The sequence below is a fragment of the Olea europaea genome, chromosome 13 (genome assembly GCF_002742605.1).
Source record: "Olea europaea var. sylvestris chromosome 13, O_europaea_v1, whole genome shotgun sequence".
NCBI classification, from domain to species: domain Eukaryota; kingdom Viridiplantae; phylum Streptophyta; class Magnoliopsida; order Lamiales; family Oleaceae; genus Olea; species Olea europaea.
In genome coordinates this window covers 6,819,168-6,836,390 of record NC_036249.1, presented here as the reverse complement: position 1 = coordinate 6,836,390, position 17,223 = coordinate 6,819,168, and the positions used below count along the sequence as shown (strand labels likewise).

The following is a 17,223-nucleotide window of genomic DNA, read 5'->3' as shown; positions in this document are numbered from 1 at the left end:
TGTGAGTTTTTATATATTTTGTTGAAGAAGAAGGAAGAATGCTTACGGGCCATCTGGCATTCGTAGAGACAAAACTAATAAGTAATATGAAGAATGCATGTGATTCAATGCAATGTGGAATGAAACACCACACACACAAATGAGGCACAATAAAGATGCATCGACAAACGTGAATGACCCTAAGCACAAATGAAGTAAGATGAAGATATAGACCAAAAACATGTGTGAACACACCTATCATGGCACGTGATGACAAAGAACCAACGACGGAAAGGAAAGAAAGAAATGAGATGCACAAAAAAAAAGAAAACAAAGAGTAAAATAGGTAAGGAATTTCATCGAGCATGTGGCGTGCATCACTTTGTCACACAATTCCAAGCACATATGATATCCAAACACCCATCCAATCATAGTCCCTCAAACTAGAAACGACGTACTTTAAAATGCAACAAACCACACGTCAAACGGATTAACGGAATGCAAGAACGAACGAATTGAAAATGGATGAAAAAACATGTAAACCACATACTTCGAAGAATGAAGAAATCAACAATGCAATGGAAATCGTGATGCACAATGAGGGAAAGAACTCCCAATGAAACAAGGAATGTCGAAGCCACAATTAATTAAGTAACAATCAAGCAAGAATACCAAGGTAAGCCAAACACACGACAAAGAGAAGGAAAAAAAAAAAAAAAAGAAAAAAAATTACCGATAAAAAAAAAATTTCTCCGCACTCTCCGGAGAGTTTTTTTTTTTTTTTTTTCGCTCATGGCAGTTTATATATATTATGTTGAAGAAGAAGGAAAAAATAGATATTGTCTAATTGTGTGGAGAGTGCGCTCAAACTCTCCGCATTGTGCAGAGAAATGGTTCCGCACTCTTCGCATTGTGCGGAGAGGTGAAGAGATGGTCTCCCCACAATGCGTATTTTTTTTGTTGCTCATGGCAGTTTATAGATATTAAAATTATTATATTTTTTAATGGTAATAGCACGAAGCGTGTGGAAGAACATTCATAAACAAAATTCTTTGCCTCATTGCCTTTTTTGTTTTTACTCATGACAGTTTATATATACTATGTTGAAGAAGTAGAGAAAAATAGATATTGCCTAAAAAATGAAGAAAAGTAGGGAGAGCAAGACGTAAAAAAAAAAAAAAAGGAAAAAAAAAAAGAAGAAAAAAATTACCAAAAAAAAGAAAGAAAATCTCTCCGCATTGTGTGGAGAGTGCACTCCAACCCTCCGCACTGTGCGAAGAGAGCTCTTCAACTCCTCGCACTCTGCGGAGAGTGCGCTCCAATTCTTCGCACTGTGTGGAGAGGTCTCTAACTTTTCGCACAGTGCGGAGAGTATATTTTTTTGCTCATGGCAGTTTATATATATTAAAATTATTATTATTTTAATGGTGATGGCACGATGCGTGTGGAAGAAATTCATAAACAAAATTCTTTGCCTCATTGTCGTTTTTATTTTGGCTCATGGTAGTTTATATGTATTATGTTGAAAAAGTAGGAAAAAATTGATATTATCTAAAAAATGGAAAAAAGTAGGGAGAGCGAGAGAGAGTGGAGAAAAAAAAAAAGAAGAAAAAAATTACCAAAAAAAAGAAAATCTCTCCGCACTGTGCGGAGAGTAGACTCCAACTCTCTGCATTGTGTGGAGATTTCTCTCCAACTCTTCGCACTGTGCGGAGTGCGCTCCAACTCTCCGCACAATGTGGAGAGATGACTCCGCACTGTACGGAGAGATGGAGAGATGCCTCCGCACTGTACGGAGAGTTTTTTTTTCTCATAGTAGTTTATATATATTAAAATGATTTTTTTTAATGGTGATGACACGATGCGTGTGAAAAAACATTTGTCAGATCACCATAAACAAAGTTCTTCAAAAAATGCGAAAATGAAAAATGACATCACGCGCAGTAAAATTGGATTAATTTACTGTTGCATCTACAATAGTCCCTCACTGCCCTTTTTATAAGAAGTTGGACATATATAGTTTTTAGCCATTTAGGTGGCCAAAGGAATAATAAATTCGCTTCGACTTTAGTAGACCCAAAGATTCCGGAGAACTCAAAAACCTATTGTCAACAGAGGGAGACAAGCTGCACAGAAAGATTCTAAAATGAGGAATGCTCTTTTATTGATGTAAATTAATATCCCAAGTTGTACCTAATTAATTCACAGACATCACACCCAAACTTCTTAAATTGATAAAAAGCCAAAGTAGATGGTAATAGTAGACAGACAATCTTCTTAGTTATTGCACCCTAGACGAAAGAAGCAATCCAGCAGCATAAACACAATTCTGGTTGTTTCTGAACTTTTCAATTCCCTCAAAATGGTAAGCTCTTAGACGTGGAACTTGATGAAAGGGACTTGAAATGATGAGAAGCAACAAAATCTCGTGGCAAATTAGCCCTCTTCATCATTCTCTTCATGTTATTGTGCAAACTTTGTTGAACTAGTTGCCCGACTGCTTTCCTCTCTTCGCTCAACATATCGTCCTCCCCCTCCAATAATTCGTCCGATTGATGAGTAGGTGAAGGACCGTACAACGGAGCTGACAATCCTGATCCCAACCCTCCCGAAACTTGCTTCCCTTTCTCCACTCTTAAACACTCCAATATCCTTGAAGCTCTTTTTTGTGCCAACGTGCTTCCTAATAATGTCAGTTCAAGAAGGGAGGAGGCAATTCCAGCCTCGATCATTGCTTGCCTGTCTCCATAAGATTTGTGAACTATCACCATAAGAATGTATGATACTTTCTCTTGGCACCCTGGTGAATCCGTCCAATTCAGTACATCAATTAGTATTGGAAAGGCATCGGGCAAAATCCTAATTGCCTTCCTCCCCTCTGCAACAGATACTACGTTGCTAAGTATAGAGAGGATTCTCTCACTTGCATCCACATCTCCCAGCTTGCTCAAGAGAAGTGGTATCAGATCAGTCTCCAGGATCAAAAGCACGTTCGAAGGCAAGATGGAAAGATTGTAGAGTGCTCGCAAAGAGTCCTGTTTAGCTTGAGAACTAATTTGCTCATTGAAATCTTTGAAAGTTTCCACCAAAAATGGGATTGCACCTGAAGAACCAATGATTGGTTTATTCGAGTCGAGTGCACTCAAACCAAGAAAATTAGCTACAATTGCTTCAGCAACAGACTGCTTAGGTGATTCATTTGAAGAATTGACTAGCTTTAGCATCTTGTGGACAGCCCCTGCTTTAACAATAGCAGCTTTGTTTCTGAAGAAGAACAAATTTGACAAAAGTTTGATCAATGACTACATTACAGTCTGTCGTGATAGAATAAAAGACAACAATATCATTTTCATGGCGGAGATATAGATAGCGAAAGAGAAATCAATATCAAGAATGGGGCTAGAAAACAGTTGGAACTGCAAATTAATCCAGACAACACCACAGAAAACAATACTAGAATACATGGAAAACGACATCACCAGACTTGCAGAATTTTTCTCAACGAATAATGTAGGTAAAACGAACAAAAGGAAAAGGAAAATAAGTGAAATGTACAAGCAAAGAAAGTAAAGGGTACCCACGCATCATTGGCAATGGTGAGGTTAAGCAATGCATAAAGGGCGGCGATCTGAGTCTGAGAAGTGGGATCCTCCGCGTCAAGCGCCGCCACGAGCGGCGGAATGACACCCAGAAGAGCTAGAGTGGTCCTTGCCTGAGAATCTTCCTTTGTAAACCTCCTAACATCTGTCGCCCCCTCCAACACATTTATCTTCAGTTCTTCCTCTGAGTTGCTCTCTTGCTGAAGCTTCTTCGCCACTCGTTTTAGCTCCTCCAAGTACTCCTCCTTTTTCCTTATTTCATCCTCACTCTCCCTACACTCCGGTTGCTTCAGAAGCTCCGACAACTTGTTGGATCCGGATTGCCTCTTCTTTTCGGGTTTATTGCTGGGCTTTTGCGGGATTCCGCCGCCGCAGCGAATGGCATTGATGATCTTCCGGCGAAATGAGGCACCGGAAAATGCCGACGAAAGTGTGAAATTCCGATCCAGCTCGACCGATCCGACAACTTTGCCACCTTCAAATTTGCCCATTGTTGCCCAACCCAGACATTTATCTTTTGCCACTCACTCTGGCATTACAGAAACATAAACCCGAACAGAAAATCTACCTGCCCTTTTGACGCAACACTGAAAAAGGAAGAACAGTGCGTGTTTGTGTTTGTGTAAAGAGTTTTTAGTAGTAGCAGCATCTACACCCTCTCATTTTGTCTGCGTCCGATGGAATATATTAGTCCAAACCACAAAGATGTAGCATCATATTTATTTATTAATATGAATTGGGGTAGGGGACATAGGAGACTGAGCGAGTGAGTTAATGGGAACGGTCAATATTTCTTGAAAAGAGAGAGAGAGAGAGCAGTCGGTTACAGTGCGGTGAATTTTTCTGTATAAAAACAAAAGAGAAGGCTAAAAATGCGTGCTGTCTGAGAAGTGGGGTTATATATTTATAGAATTATAGTATAAAATAACACATGGAATAATGGCACAAATGGTCCCTAACCTTCTATTCTTAACGTTGATCCTCTCAATTTCTAGACTTGTGTGCAAAGAGTCCTTTTAGATTGTTTCCATTTATTTTTACCATTTTGATTAAAAGACATTTACAATCTTTACACTTTTATACACTTAAAGGACCGTCTATGCAAAATTTCTTAATCTCATATTTTATTACATTTATAGTCAAAATTTTTTATATTAAAAAGACAAAGAGAAAAATACACGTACAAAGATGACGAAAGAAAAAGAAATATAAATGATTGATTTTTTTTTCAACCATTTTTTTATTTGTAATGGTTGAAATTTATAGTGTTGATATCATTTTTTAACTTTATCATTTGGTATAATTTTAAGCAATTTTCTGCTATTGTTGTCGGTAATATTTCATTATATTTACACTTAGTCTCTGTTTGTTTTTCATTTTTTTCCCATTAAAATGAAAAATATGATCGTTATTCATCATATCAAGCAATCAAATTTGAATTTCTATCTCTTATATGAGGCCATAACGACTATACTTTTCATTCTCATTTTTACAAAAATAGGAAACAAACGCCCCCTTAAAGAGAATTAATACTAAGTTCAACAAAAACTTATTATAAGTCCATACTTCGTACATGTGGACTAGAAAAAAAGAAAAAAATTGTATATTTAATACAATATTTATTATAGATTTTTTTTATTTTTTTTTTAAATTTCACTCTTATCCTTCCAAAGGAGGCTTGTACCTAGATAAATGACAGCGTAGGACTTCACTCTTACTACTTGAACTAGATTTTTAATATATTATGCCAATTGGGATTACATTTTGACTCTACCTTGTGATTTTGGATCTCTCATGTCATCCGTCCCAAGATGTTGAAATGCGCTTTCGATTCCCAAATTTTAGTAAAAGTACTTCTACAAAATTGTATATTTGAGAAAAATATTAAAGTGAAAATCTTAAATAAAAAAGCAATGTCAACGGAAAAAGATAGAACAAAATGAGAAAAACCGTATACCATATTGTAATATAATTACAATACTTAATTACAAGATTTGATGCAAAACGGCTTTTAGCATATAAAACCAATACGTTGAGGCTGTCAGCGCCAAGAATGGAACGTTAGGGACCATTTGCACTTAAGGACTATACATTAGAGACCATTTGTACCAATTTCCCATAATACAATGAAAAACTTTCACGGGCTTGTCTACTTTATTACTGTTTTTAACTTTTAAAAAAAGAACAAGTTGGTCCTTACATTTTATTATCATTACCATTAGAATGAATGTTCAAACATTTAATGATAATTTAGATGATTTCGTTCAATATTAGTTTCAATATTCGACTCAAAAAATCACTTTTCATAAGGGGCTTAATGAAAATTTGGATGATTTCAATTCAATTCTAGTTTCAACATTAGATTTGAGACAGTTTTCAAGATAGCCATACAAATATTTAGCCCTTGTTTGAATTATATTTCCCTGCACTTATTATTATTTTTAAAAATCGTTTTTCACATTTTTTCCATAAAATAATATTATATATAAATTCAAAAATTTTTTTTCCCAACTTTTAACCACATACTCCCAAAAATAAATATTAGAAAACCTATTTTCTAAAAAAAGGGAAAATGGGGGATCAAACACACCCTTAGACGGTCTAAATCAATATACCATCCCAAGGGGAAGAGATGAAGAAAAGCTATTAAAGTTTGTTGTGGGGGTAGATGAAATGAGTAAAAAGGAAATAATTGAGGAAGAGTAAAGGAAGGCCAAATGCTGCCCTACACAAACATATGTATGTAGTACATGGATTTATTGTTGGTGCGGTGCACTGCATACTATTTATTTATTTATTTTGCACTGCTTCCCATTCCCATTCCCATGTAACTCAATCAATGTAAGATGAATATATTTGTACAAAATCTTGTTCACAAAATTAGCGGACCCCATGTGAATTTGAAAAATGTCGACTTGTGGTCACCACCCTCATTGTGAGTAAAGGAATTTGTAAAAAAAAAAATTGTACATGTAATATGGTCCATCAATGTAACTCACTCTCAGACCCTCCACTCCATCTAACTGATCATTTGCTTCCCAATAAATATCCGTACTTTTCTTCCTTTGCCCTTTTCCTATTTTCTACAGTAACACCAACTAATTTACACTTTTAAAGTTTGTAATTACTTATTAATCCAAATCCACGTGGACCCACCAATAATTTGGTGTTCCATCACGTTTGAATTATTAAAAAATTTATTGTCCCTTCAATTGCATCTGAGGTGACGTCTATTCTTGGGTGGCATGGGGAACGATCCCTGTTCCTCTTCATTTTCTTTGGATAGTGAAACTATTTGGTTGGATTTGATTTGAGAATAAGCTACCCTTTCTTGAAATCTTCAGTTTCATTACCAATGCCGAGGACCCATACTCCAGTATTCATTAATTCGTAGGTCAACAGCATGGCCCAACCAATAGATTTAGAGGGTCCAACGGATCACATCCATGTTTTGCTCGTAAGAAAAGCCTTTGTATCGTTCATCAATATAACCACCTTTACTTCAATTTATGGTGCAGATATTTACAGTCATTGACCGTTCCTCATTTCCAGAGTCTGGTAGTTTCATGCATGCTCAAAGGACATTTACCCCTGCTACATAAACCTAGATACGAGCCAAAACTAATTACTTTGAGGCAGGCAGATAAATGACTCAATTTTCTGAAAAATTACAACCCCATTACTTAAAAAACTCATCAACATGAAGAAGAGACATTAGAATGCGATTCAGCATCACCTAAATACAAAGAAGCACATTTGAACTCTTCTTATTTACACCTCAAAAAACGAAATACTAGTCATTGGCAACCATGGCATAATTTTCAATTCTCTTGATGCACAATCTACTTTGGGGACGGAGGTCTTTACCACCCGGGACAACGTCAATGATAAGCGAGTCTTCTTCCTTAAAGTCCCCTCTTAAGATTCCCATTGCAATCTCATTCTCAACCGTCTGTTGAATCACCCGCTTCACAGGTCTTGCTCCAAAGTTCGGATCAAAGCCCAACGTTCCGAGAAGATTGACGGCTTCCTCCGTGTAATGGAAATCAATTTTCCGTTGTTTAAGTCTGTCCTTCACACGATTAAGCTGCAGTCGCAATATATTAATAATGTTAGTGAACCACATGGAGACATTTTATTCTCGATGATTATAATAGCAATTAGCATAGTAAAAATAAAATAGACAAGAATCCAGAAATGAGCAGTGCACGCCATGATATTAATGGCAATGGCCTAAACCTCAGGGGTACACCTAATTGATGTCCAGAAAGAATGCGCTTCATGAGAATATAGAATCAAGCAACACTTGAGAAAACAACTGCAAAATATGAGCTAGAACATCTTCAACAAAGAAAATAGAATAATAATAATATGGAAACTGGCAATCAAGTATTTAGAAAACATAAAAAGTTATTTGAACAAGGTTAAACCCAGGCAAGCAGCAGAGGCCAGTTCTTAGTGGGTAAAGAAGTCAAACTGAGCAGCAACCTTATTTTGTCGACAATATCAGCCAAGTACTGCTTACCATGACATGTTCACTTTTTTATTATCAAGTGTGAAAAGAATTATACGCCCACACATGTACATATAACAGAGTTTTTTCTACTTCATATTGTCTGCAGGTGATGCCATGGTGAGGCAATCAGAAACTAATCATCGCCAAAAGAAAAGTATTTGAAAGTAACTTTAAAGAAGAGAATTGTAAAGTTTAAAAGGAATTTAACAATCTTGATGACAAGGCTTTGTTACCTGGATTTCAACAATTTTGCGGATTTGTGTGGAGTCCAGAGGTTGGAAAACAATGTACTCATCGATCCGATTCATGAACTCTGGCTTAAAAGTTTGTCTTGCCAACTCGACCACTTGGGTTTTCATCGCTTCATAAACTGCATCCTTGCTATCCTGGGAGCTTCTAAGGGTTTCGAGGATATAATGAGATCCAATGTTTGATGTCATAATCACAACAGTGTTGGTGAAACTAACTGTTCGCCCTTGTGAATCTGTTATTCTTCCATCATCTAACAACTGTAATAGGATGTTGAAAACATCGTGATGTGCCTTCTCGATTTCATCAAACAACACAACACAATAAGGCCTTCGCCGGACTACTTCTGTCAGCTGCCCACCTTCTTCATAACCCACATAACCTGGTGGTGCACCAACCAACCGGGAAACTGCATGTTTTTCCATATATTCACTCATATCAATGCGCACAAGAGCATTTTCAGTGTTGAAAAGGTATCCAGCAAGGGCTTTTGCAAGCTCAGTTTTACCAACCCCCGTGGGTCCCATGAACATGAAGCTTGCAATAGGACGGTTTGGATCAGACAGGCCAGCCCTAGAACGTCTTATTGCATCAGCTACNTTTAGACATCCAACAATACTCTTCACTGATCACCACCCCATCCCCAAACCCCCTGCAATTTTAAAGAATAAAGGCTTTTCAATGATTAAATAAATGAATACAAAAATGATAATTTTTGGAAAAAGACGAAACAGAAGATAATTTCAAAATCTGGAAAATAAAGTTATTTTCTACCTTTGTCAGGTAGGAAACGGCCAGTAATGTATCGATCCGAAAGAATTGCCGCTGAAACAAGAGCGCTATCTGATATCTTGACCCCATGATGCAGCTCATATCGTTCGCGCAATCCACGCAGGATTGAAATTGTGTCTTCCACAGATGGCTGGGAACAAAATACTTGTTGAAACCTACGCTCCAGCGCAGGGTCCTTCTCAATGTACTTTCTGTATTCATTTAGTGTAGTTGCCCCAATGCACCTGAGTTCCCCCCGGCCAAGCATAGGTTTCAACAAATTTCCAGCATCCATAGCTCCACCAGTAGCCCCTGAATATAAATTATAGCTTAGCATCATCGAGAACGAAATAAATCAACTAATCAAGATATGAAACTTATACACAGCAAAGATTCTCTAAAGTAGAAAATTTAAGTCAACCTGCACCCACTACAGTGTGAATCTCATCTATAAACAAAATAATCTGTCCATTTGAAGCGCTAACTTCCTTCAATACAGCTTTTAACCTTTCCTCAAAATCCCCACGATACTTGGCACCAGCAAGCAAAGAACCCATGTCCAGAGAGATCAACTGGATATACAAACACAATAACCCCATCATTTAATTAGAATCATGCAGAACGAGAAGATAAGGGGTTAAACTCAAATGACAAGACTAAAACAATAAATACTTGAGCTCAACTAATAAGAAAATACCAATTTGATTACATATAAATAGGTTAAAAACATTAAAATAATCACAACAACAGAAATAAAGTGTGTTCAGCTAGTAGGGCTACTTATCACCAACTAAATTCCAATAACTATCATAAATGAACCTAAGTAAAATTATTACTAGATCGAAATTTCAGTTAAGAACTTCACCTCCCTTGTAGAGCTAATTGGTGATACCTTGAAGATTTTATAGAAATTTCAACACCAACTATTGATTAAGATTTGATTTTATAGAAATTTCAACACCAACTATTGATTAAGATTTAAAAAAAGAACTCACATGCTCCCAGCACTAAAATATTTCGAACAAAACTTGTTCCTGACTTGAACTGACAATATGCATGCACAATTGACTTGAAACAAAATAAAAAAATGCATATTTACAACAAAAAATCTTGAGACAATTTACTAGATTAATAGCAAAGAGACGCAAACTCATATGTTATGCAGAGTCACAAGAGACAATTGCGCGACAGACTTCTAGGTAAAAATCTCAGGGAAAATATTTGGTAGCAGACAAACTGCCATACACTGCCTTATCAAGAGCATAGTGATCATGCAAGCCTGCAACAGGTAATTAATTGGACAAGTTTACATTAATAACCTAAGAAGATAAACTAGCATAATCTTGGATAAATTGCAAAGATAAATCTTCAAGAGACAAGACTATTCACATGCGATAAACAATAAGTGATCAGGAAAATAACCTTCCGATTCAATAGAGGTTCTGGAACATCTCCACGGACAATTCGCTGAGCTAACCTGAAAAATACAGGCAATTTCAGTCTAGAATCCCAAGCAATTGAACAGAAAATTAAAGATGTTGTGTTGAATTTAATTGTATTGATCAGAAAGAGAATTGATGTTATATTGCCTAATTGAAAACACAAAATGAAAATACAAGAATTGGCAAAATATTCGAGATCTGCCCACTCTCTCACTTCATTCTAATCTCTCCATGAAAGCTTGAAATGTGACCTACCCTCCTTTTATTCTTCGACATCTACTTGGAAATACCCATACTACCCTCCACATAACTAATGGTAAAAATTAATTCTCTCCATCTAAGCAGACATCTAAGTAACCTGGCTAATCACAGTACAGGGCGACAAACACGTACAGAAGCTAGAGAACCAAGACGTTATGGTAACAAATGCAGCTATCCCGATTTCTTTTATTGTTCATCACAAATACAATTCACACAGTCAGTACAACATTGATTCAGTAATGGTTGAGCCACTTACTTTTGTTTTATTTTTAGCAAAATTTTCACCGTAATTCATATATCTGCTACCGAGAGACCTTATTCCAGCTAAGGTTTCGGCTAGGTTAGTCCTGTAAAGATTTCACAAGGCAATGATCTGTAAAAGACAATCTTAGACAGTTTTTCTAATTCTTACTATATTGTTATCAATTATTTTCAATCTTTCTCCTAATCTCAGCCTGCACACTCATCCTCACTCTTATAATGCAAGCAACAGTAGAGATTGAATGAATTGATTTCTTTCTTGTCAATCATCCTTATATTGAAGGATAAACCAGACCACAATTTACACCTGGAAACGTAAAGGGAGTCTGTAAAGGGAGTCTGTAGAATGCCTTATAATCCAAACTCTAGTCTTGACGTGTTCATTATCTTCTATCAAAATTAAATTACTTAGGGATATCTTACATTCCTAAATAAAAAATAAAAATAAGCTAGTAAACAAGTGAAATTATACACTGCTTTCTCAGGATACAATTCGAAACACCCTTATATGAATGGCAACCAGATCATTAGACTCCACAAATGTAAATTATTTAAGATCGTACCCTTCAGCAATTGCAGTTTTCCCTACTCCTGGCTCACCAATGATAACAGGATTATTCTTTGTCCTCCGAGATAATATTTGGATGCATCGCCGTATTTCATCATCACGTCCAATAACCGGATCAAGTTTACCACGTCTCGCAAGTTCAGTCAAGTCATTCCCATATTTTTCAAGTGCCTCATATTTACCTTCTGGGTCTATACAACAAAAATGCGAGAAACGTATTGATAAAAATAAATAAATAAATATTGTCGGTATACGGTTGGAGTAAGGAGTAAGGGGTGTAAAGATGGTGACTCTACTATAGTTAACAACTCCAACATGAAAAAAGAGAGGAAGACGACCTTAATATGTGTCATCACATAAAATGCTGAATAAGTCCAACGTGAAATAATTTACCTGAATGGTAACTGTTACAAATTTCCATTTCTCTGAACATGATAGAAAAATTATGTTCTTGGTATACGAATTGGCAATGAGAAGAGAGGAAAGTGCCTTACTGCAGTAACCTAAGCTCTTTGACCAGCAAGAAGTCTCGACTTCTTATCAATTTTATAATCTCAGGTAAAATAATTAATTCTGTCAAACTCTTACCTTAAAGTTCAAAAATGAAATGAAAATTCACACATTATTCTTCTTTAATTAACCATTGTGTATTTGTTCATTAAAAAATATACTTGGTAGAAAGTGCGTTTGACTCATTTTTATTAATTGGTTACTAAATTTATGTTTTTCACTTCTCTTGAGTGTTCTGATGGCGACTCCAGCTTCTCTAGAATGATGGGAACGTTCAAAATTCTTAAAAGTTTTCACTTTGACTCAAGTTTCACTACTTTCTTTTCATGAAGCATAACCAATAGAATTTAAAGGTAGGAGTTTTACACAAGTTCATAGACTCAAAAACCACGAAATATCTTTCACGTCCTTCTAACAGAGAATTATTCAAATTCACAATGTTGATGAGAACTCCTATGCCTTTTCTCTCTTACAGGAATCTTTACTCTCATTAATTCAATTACATTTTACGTAACATCCAAAGTTCAGATTTCAGCATCCCATCATACACTTGATTAATTAATTTGTAGCACCAACTTGTCATTGACGATGGAATATTTATTTCCACTCACTACTTTTCTCTCCCAAAAGAAGATACCTTCCACTGCCCACTTCTTTTAGCAGACTTAATTGCTATCATATTAACTACAGCCTACAAGTATGAAACTTGTACCAATGGCAGGTCAGTACATACTCTGATCAGATACTCTTTGACCACCACGAACAGCTTGTACAGCTTCCTTCAATGCCTTCTCACTTAGATTCATATTTGAAAATAATTGTTGCCCAAACCTCTTATCGGAGGGAAATGCCAACAATAGATGCTCCACAGAGACAAAGGAATCCCCCATTTCTTTCTTATGCTTTCGTGCCTTATCCAAGAGAGAACCAAGATGAGAACCCACAATGGGTCCACTAGTTTCACCTGTCACCTGCCAACAGAAGATATGATCAAGTTTTCAAGGAGACTACTACTGACAGTGTAAAGCAAATCCATGTTTAAAGCTCATACCTTTGGTTGCAGTGATATAAAGTCGTTTGTGGCTTCCAGAAGTGTTGAGTTATCAACCCCAGCCTTGGTGAATATTCTCCTTGCCAACCCATCCTTCTGCTCCAATAGGGCTTTCATTAGATGCTCAGTTTCCACTACTTGTTGTTTACTCTCCCTTGCTGCATCGACGGCACCGATGACTCCCTCCCATGCCATCTCAGTAAACTCTGAATTGCTAATCTGCCAAGTAAATATCATTGTAATATACAATTCCAATGTAAGAAATTAGAGAAAAAGGTCAAAAACCAACACTAAAAGGATAAAGAAAAACTCCATACATGACGAAAGGAACTATCTAAACACACAAGATTATAAATTTTCTAGTACATACTAAAATTATTCTAACGAACCAGATTCGAAGAACCCCCTATCCTGCTATTTATTTTATAGGAATAATGTATGCTGGTCAATCCCAATCACAATTCCCTAACCTCTCCAGTCTTTACACTCATTATCGAGGCTCAACAATAGGCCCCTTCCATCCTTCTCACCTTGAAGATTGTTACCTTCATGAAAACATTTTGCACTTGGGAAATGCAAATACATTTCATGCTCTTAACATTCCAGAAACCCAATTTTGACAAGCAGAAGTCCATTAATAATCTAGACGTAGCCCTTGTTTGAGCCACATTAATTTTATAAGAATGTATTTTGAATAGTGTATTAATGAAAAATGTGTGGTTAAAAAATAAGGAAAAGTTTTGAATTTGCGTGTAATATTATTTTATTGAAAAATGTGTGGTTGAAATGATGTCAAATCACTGTTTAAGGATGTATTTTTTTTAAAGAATGTGGGTCAAACGGCATGGTAGTGTTTGATGTACAAAATGGCATTAGCACGTTTACATCCGTGCCAAGACTTCACTAAGAAAGAAACTCGCACAGCAACAGTAAGAAGACAAATCAAATAAATAAATTTGACCATATGTAGCCACTCGAAAGCACCGGCACATCATAGACAAGGAGTTCATTTAAAATGGTAAAGGGGCTCCAACAACAATTAACAGTAAGGAAATAAAATTAGTTTGTGCTTATTAAAATTTGGGTATGACCCGAATTCTATTGGGAATTTAATTGGGAGTTCTATTAAGAGTTGGTAGTATGACTCGAAGAAGTCTTGAAAGAGTCGAAAACGAATAAAGAGAAAGGCTTTGCGATTTTGGTAGTTTTTTCCTCTCCTATTCCAACTCAAATACTTCATTTGTTAGACCTATTATATTGTGATTTCACCTTATATTAGACTCTTCATTGTATTATATTGTATTCTAGTCTTCTAGCGTTTGGGATTCTTTGATTATATATATATAGGTGGTGAGATTGACCATTGTCCAACTTATTAGTTTGGTCCAGGAACAGCCTTTGCAATCCTCCATTATTAATTATTAGTGAATTATCCTACTCTGCCCGTAGTGTTTTCCTACTTGAGTTTCCAGGTAAATCTTGGGTTCTTGTAGCCCATTATCTCATCTTTAATATTCATAACAAATGGCTCAATTTCTAACAGTGCTCGCAGATTGAAAGGCCAATTTCTGTGCATTACAGGCACGGAAACATAATAAAACGGAAGACATACATACCTGGCCGGAGGCAGCAGCAGATGCGGAGTAAAAGCGGCTGAAATTTTGCGTCGAAACCAGACTTGATGAGAAGTCAGTAGGAATGGTTGGAGCTCCAAATCCACAAGCACCATTGGTGCGAGTGAGAAAGGTTGGGTTTCGAGAAGAAAGTATTTCAGAAGAGCGATGAGAGAGTGCGAGGTCTTGAGAACGATAGCGAGAGGCCCTCAGAGCGGCCACGGCGGACCTGCTCAGCCTCAGCGCAGAGGAGGTTCTCGAAGTTGCCATCAACGAAAAATAAAAATCCAAAGTGTAAGAAGTTTTATTCCTTCAATTTGAGTTTGGGGTATAGTATTATATTTGGGATTTCGAGCTGAAAGCGAAAGGGAAGTGAAGCTTGAGGAAGAGGCAAATGCCGCAAACTGTAGAAGTATGTAGAACTTACACTCAAAATTTCTTTTCGCTTTTTCCTTATTTTTTTTATTTTTATTTTGCTTTTATTTTTATTTTTTAGAGATATCTCAAAATTCTCTAGTTTTCACTTTTAAGGGTATTTTTTTTCATCTTGAGCCACAAATTACGGTTTCAATTGGGATTGTTTTTCAATATTGCCCTGGTCAAGTTTTTAAAGCTCTCTATCAAATTCAGCGTAGCAGAAAACCAAAATTATACGTGAAACTATTAGATGTACAATTAACATTACTTTGAGTTTCAAGTGTATTAAGATGTATTAAAAGTGTAGTGATTCATTTTGTTATAAAATTTTACTCTATATATATACACGTATATATTAAATCTACAAATTTATTCAATCATTTGAAAAGTAATTTAATTTTGTTCATCTTTATTTAAATTGTAAAATAAATAGAAAAACAGTCTAACCCGAATCGTGCATCATAGGAGATGTAACGGGACAAAACACTTTGTCAGCATGTTGCACTTGGTCTGGTGTTGGAACCATACTCATTGCGATGGCTTTGGCACGAGCATTGTCTACCCCATGTTGATGCTGTTGTCGGAAATTCGACTAACGCAATCAAAAGAAGAAATAAAATAAGCAAAAAAATAGACAGTAAATGAAGCGAGGTATGCCAATAAAGTAAGCAAATCTCCTTAAGACAGATTTCGCCCCCCCAATGAAGTGCAAACGAGATTATGGACGTCTGTCTCCCAAGATACAACGCTCCTTCCAAAGTCGATACTGCACAATACCAACCTTATCGGTCGAACCAACGAATAATCGTACTTGAACGGAATAACGACGGAAGTATAAGAGATTTTTTACGAGCAGAATATGGAGATAGAAGAATTTAGAAATCAATTGAATTCTAATTGATTTGGTGTGTCAAAAAACGAATCTGGGGGTCCCTATTTATAGAGATTGAAATGTCTCATGGAACAGGTGTGTGACATTTCAGGAACTGGTGCACCACTTGGTCTGATTCGTCTTAGCCATTGGATCGCACTATTTTTATGATCTGACGGCCCAGATTGAACCATGAAGTGAAGTGTCCATTCATCATGCCTATTCACCAATTTCTGAACAGTCACAGCCATACGGATGCCACGCGTACATCTAACCGCCATGCAGGACGAAGGGACGCGACCTACCACTCGTGCACCACCTAGAATGCCAACTCATCGAGCCTTGTGCTGCCACGTCATCGAACCACGAGTCCATTTCTGAAAACTATAAGGCTCCCCAGCTCCTCGCGACGATGCGTACGTGCGAAGTGCCAAGTGCGCCTCTAAAGCGCCCAATACGTACTTTGCGACGTGCGCGTGCCGGGATCGGGACCGGGTCCGGGGAACGGCGCTAGTAGTGCGAAGCACCACTCTAGTGGTGACTAGCCTTTGGCTAGTTTGATAGCCTTTGGCTAGCTAAAGTTAGCCAAGTGGTAGGTAACATATTAAATTATATATTATTTACACAACCCACTATATAAACAAGACTATTTTCTTGTAAACTTTCGATGTGGGACTCCTTTCCATATAAAAACCACTTAAAATGGGCTTATCAACATATGGGCCTATATTGGAGACTTTTCCAATTCACTCAAATTAATTGCAATGGCCCATATCATTAAATATTACATTTAATATTTTAAACCCAAATCAAACCCAAATCAAATTCAGTTAATTCCAACAATCCCCCACATGAATGGAAGAAGTCGACTCAAATCAAGGAAGAAGAAAGAAGAGTACTATCTGAAAGATAACGCATCAAGATAGGTAGCTTTCGCTTTGAACCTTCTTTAGTAAGAATCTATCGAACTCACTTGGCTAATCAGTGAACGCAACGTTTTGAACTGTCAGCCGTTATTGCAAGCTCAGACAACAGACCAAACACATTATCTCTCATATCAAACTTGGTTCTCTATTGTGTTCATTATTTCGGCCCTGAACTACTTGGGTTCTGCG

The 17,223-nt window shown here is 36.7% G+C and overlaps 2 protein-coding genes across 3 annotated transcripts; both read right to left on the bottom strand.

Moving 5' to 3' along the window:
- Positions 1-1,972: 1,972 nt before the first annotated feature.
- On the bottom strand, positions 1,973-4,428 carry LOC111407444 (U-box domain-containing protein 45-like). Of its 2 annotated transcripts, XR_002705112.1 has the most exons (3): positions 3,561-4,428; positions 2,250-3,243; positions 1,973-2,105 (listed from the first exon to the last, which is right to left on the bottom strand). XR_002705112.1 is itself a non-coding variant. In XM_023036910.1 (2 exons), exons 1-2 carry the CDS (start codon positions 4,067-4,069, stop codon positions 2,337-2,339), a joined length of 1,416 nt encoding a protein of 471 aa, XP_022892678.1. In that variant the 5' UTR covers positions 4,070-4,428; the 3' UTR covers positions 2,117-2,336. The 2 variants fall into 2 exon arrangements, 1 of the variants encoding a protein (XP_022892678.1); XM_023036910.1 differs by lacking the exon at positions 1,973-2,105 and having other exon boundaries at positions 2,117-3,243.
- A 2,632-nt stretch (positions 4,429-7,060) lies between these two features.
- LOC111408375 (chaperone protein ClpB3, mitochondrial-like) lies at positions 7,061-15,206 on the bottom strand. Its single transcript, XM_023038142.1, has 9 exons — positions 14,824-15,206; positions 13,208-13,426; positions 12,890-13,127; positions 11,642-11,837; positions 10,537-10,591; positions 9,536-9,686; positions 9,118-9,426; positions 8,328-8,968; positions 7,061-7,665 (listed from the first exon to the last, which is right to left on the bottom strand). The coding sequence occupies exons 1-9, from the start codon at positions 15,088-15,090 to the stop codon at positions 7,372-7,374; spliced, it is 2,370 nt and encodes a 789-aa protein (XP_022893910.1). The 5' UTR covers positions 15,091-15,206; the 3' UTR covers positions 7,061-7,371.
- Positions 15,207-17,223: the final 2,017 nt, after the last annotated feature.

Bases quoted from the DNA above. Each gene is read 5' to 3' on its own strand.
- LOC111407444 (XM_023036910.1), bottom strand. From the start codon at position 4,069: ATGGGCAAATTTGAAGGTGGCAAAGTTGTCGGATCGGTCGAGCTGGAT. The intron at 3,244-3,560 runs GTGGGTACCCTT...GTTCTTCTTCAG, and splicing joins CTCACCATTGCCAATGATGC to AAACAAAGCTGCTATTGTTA.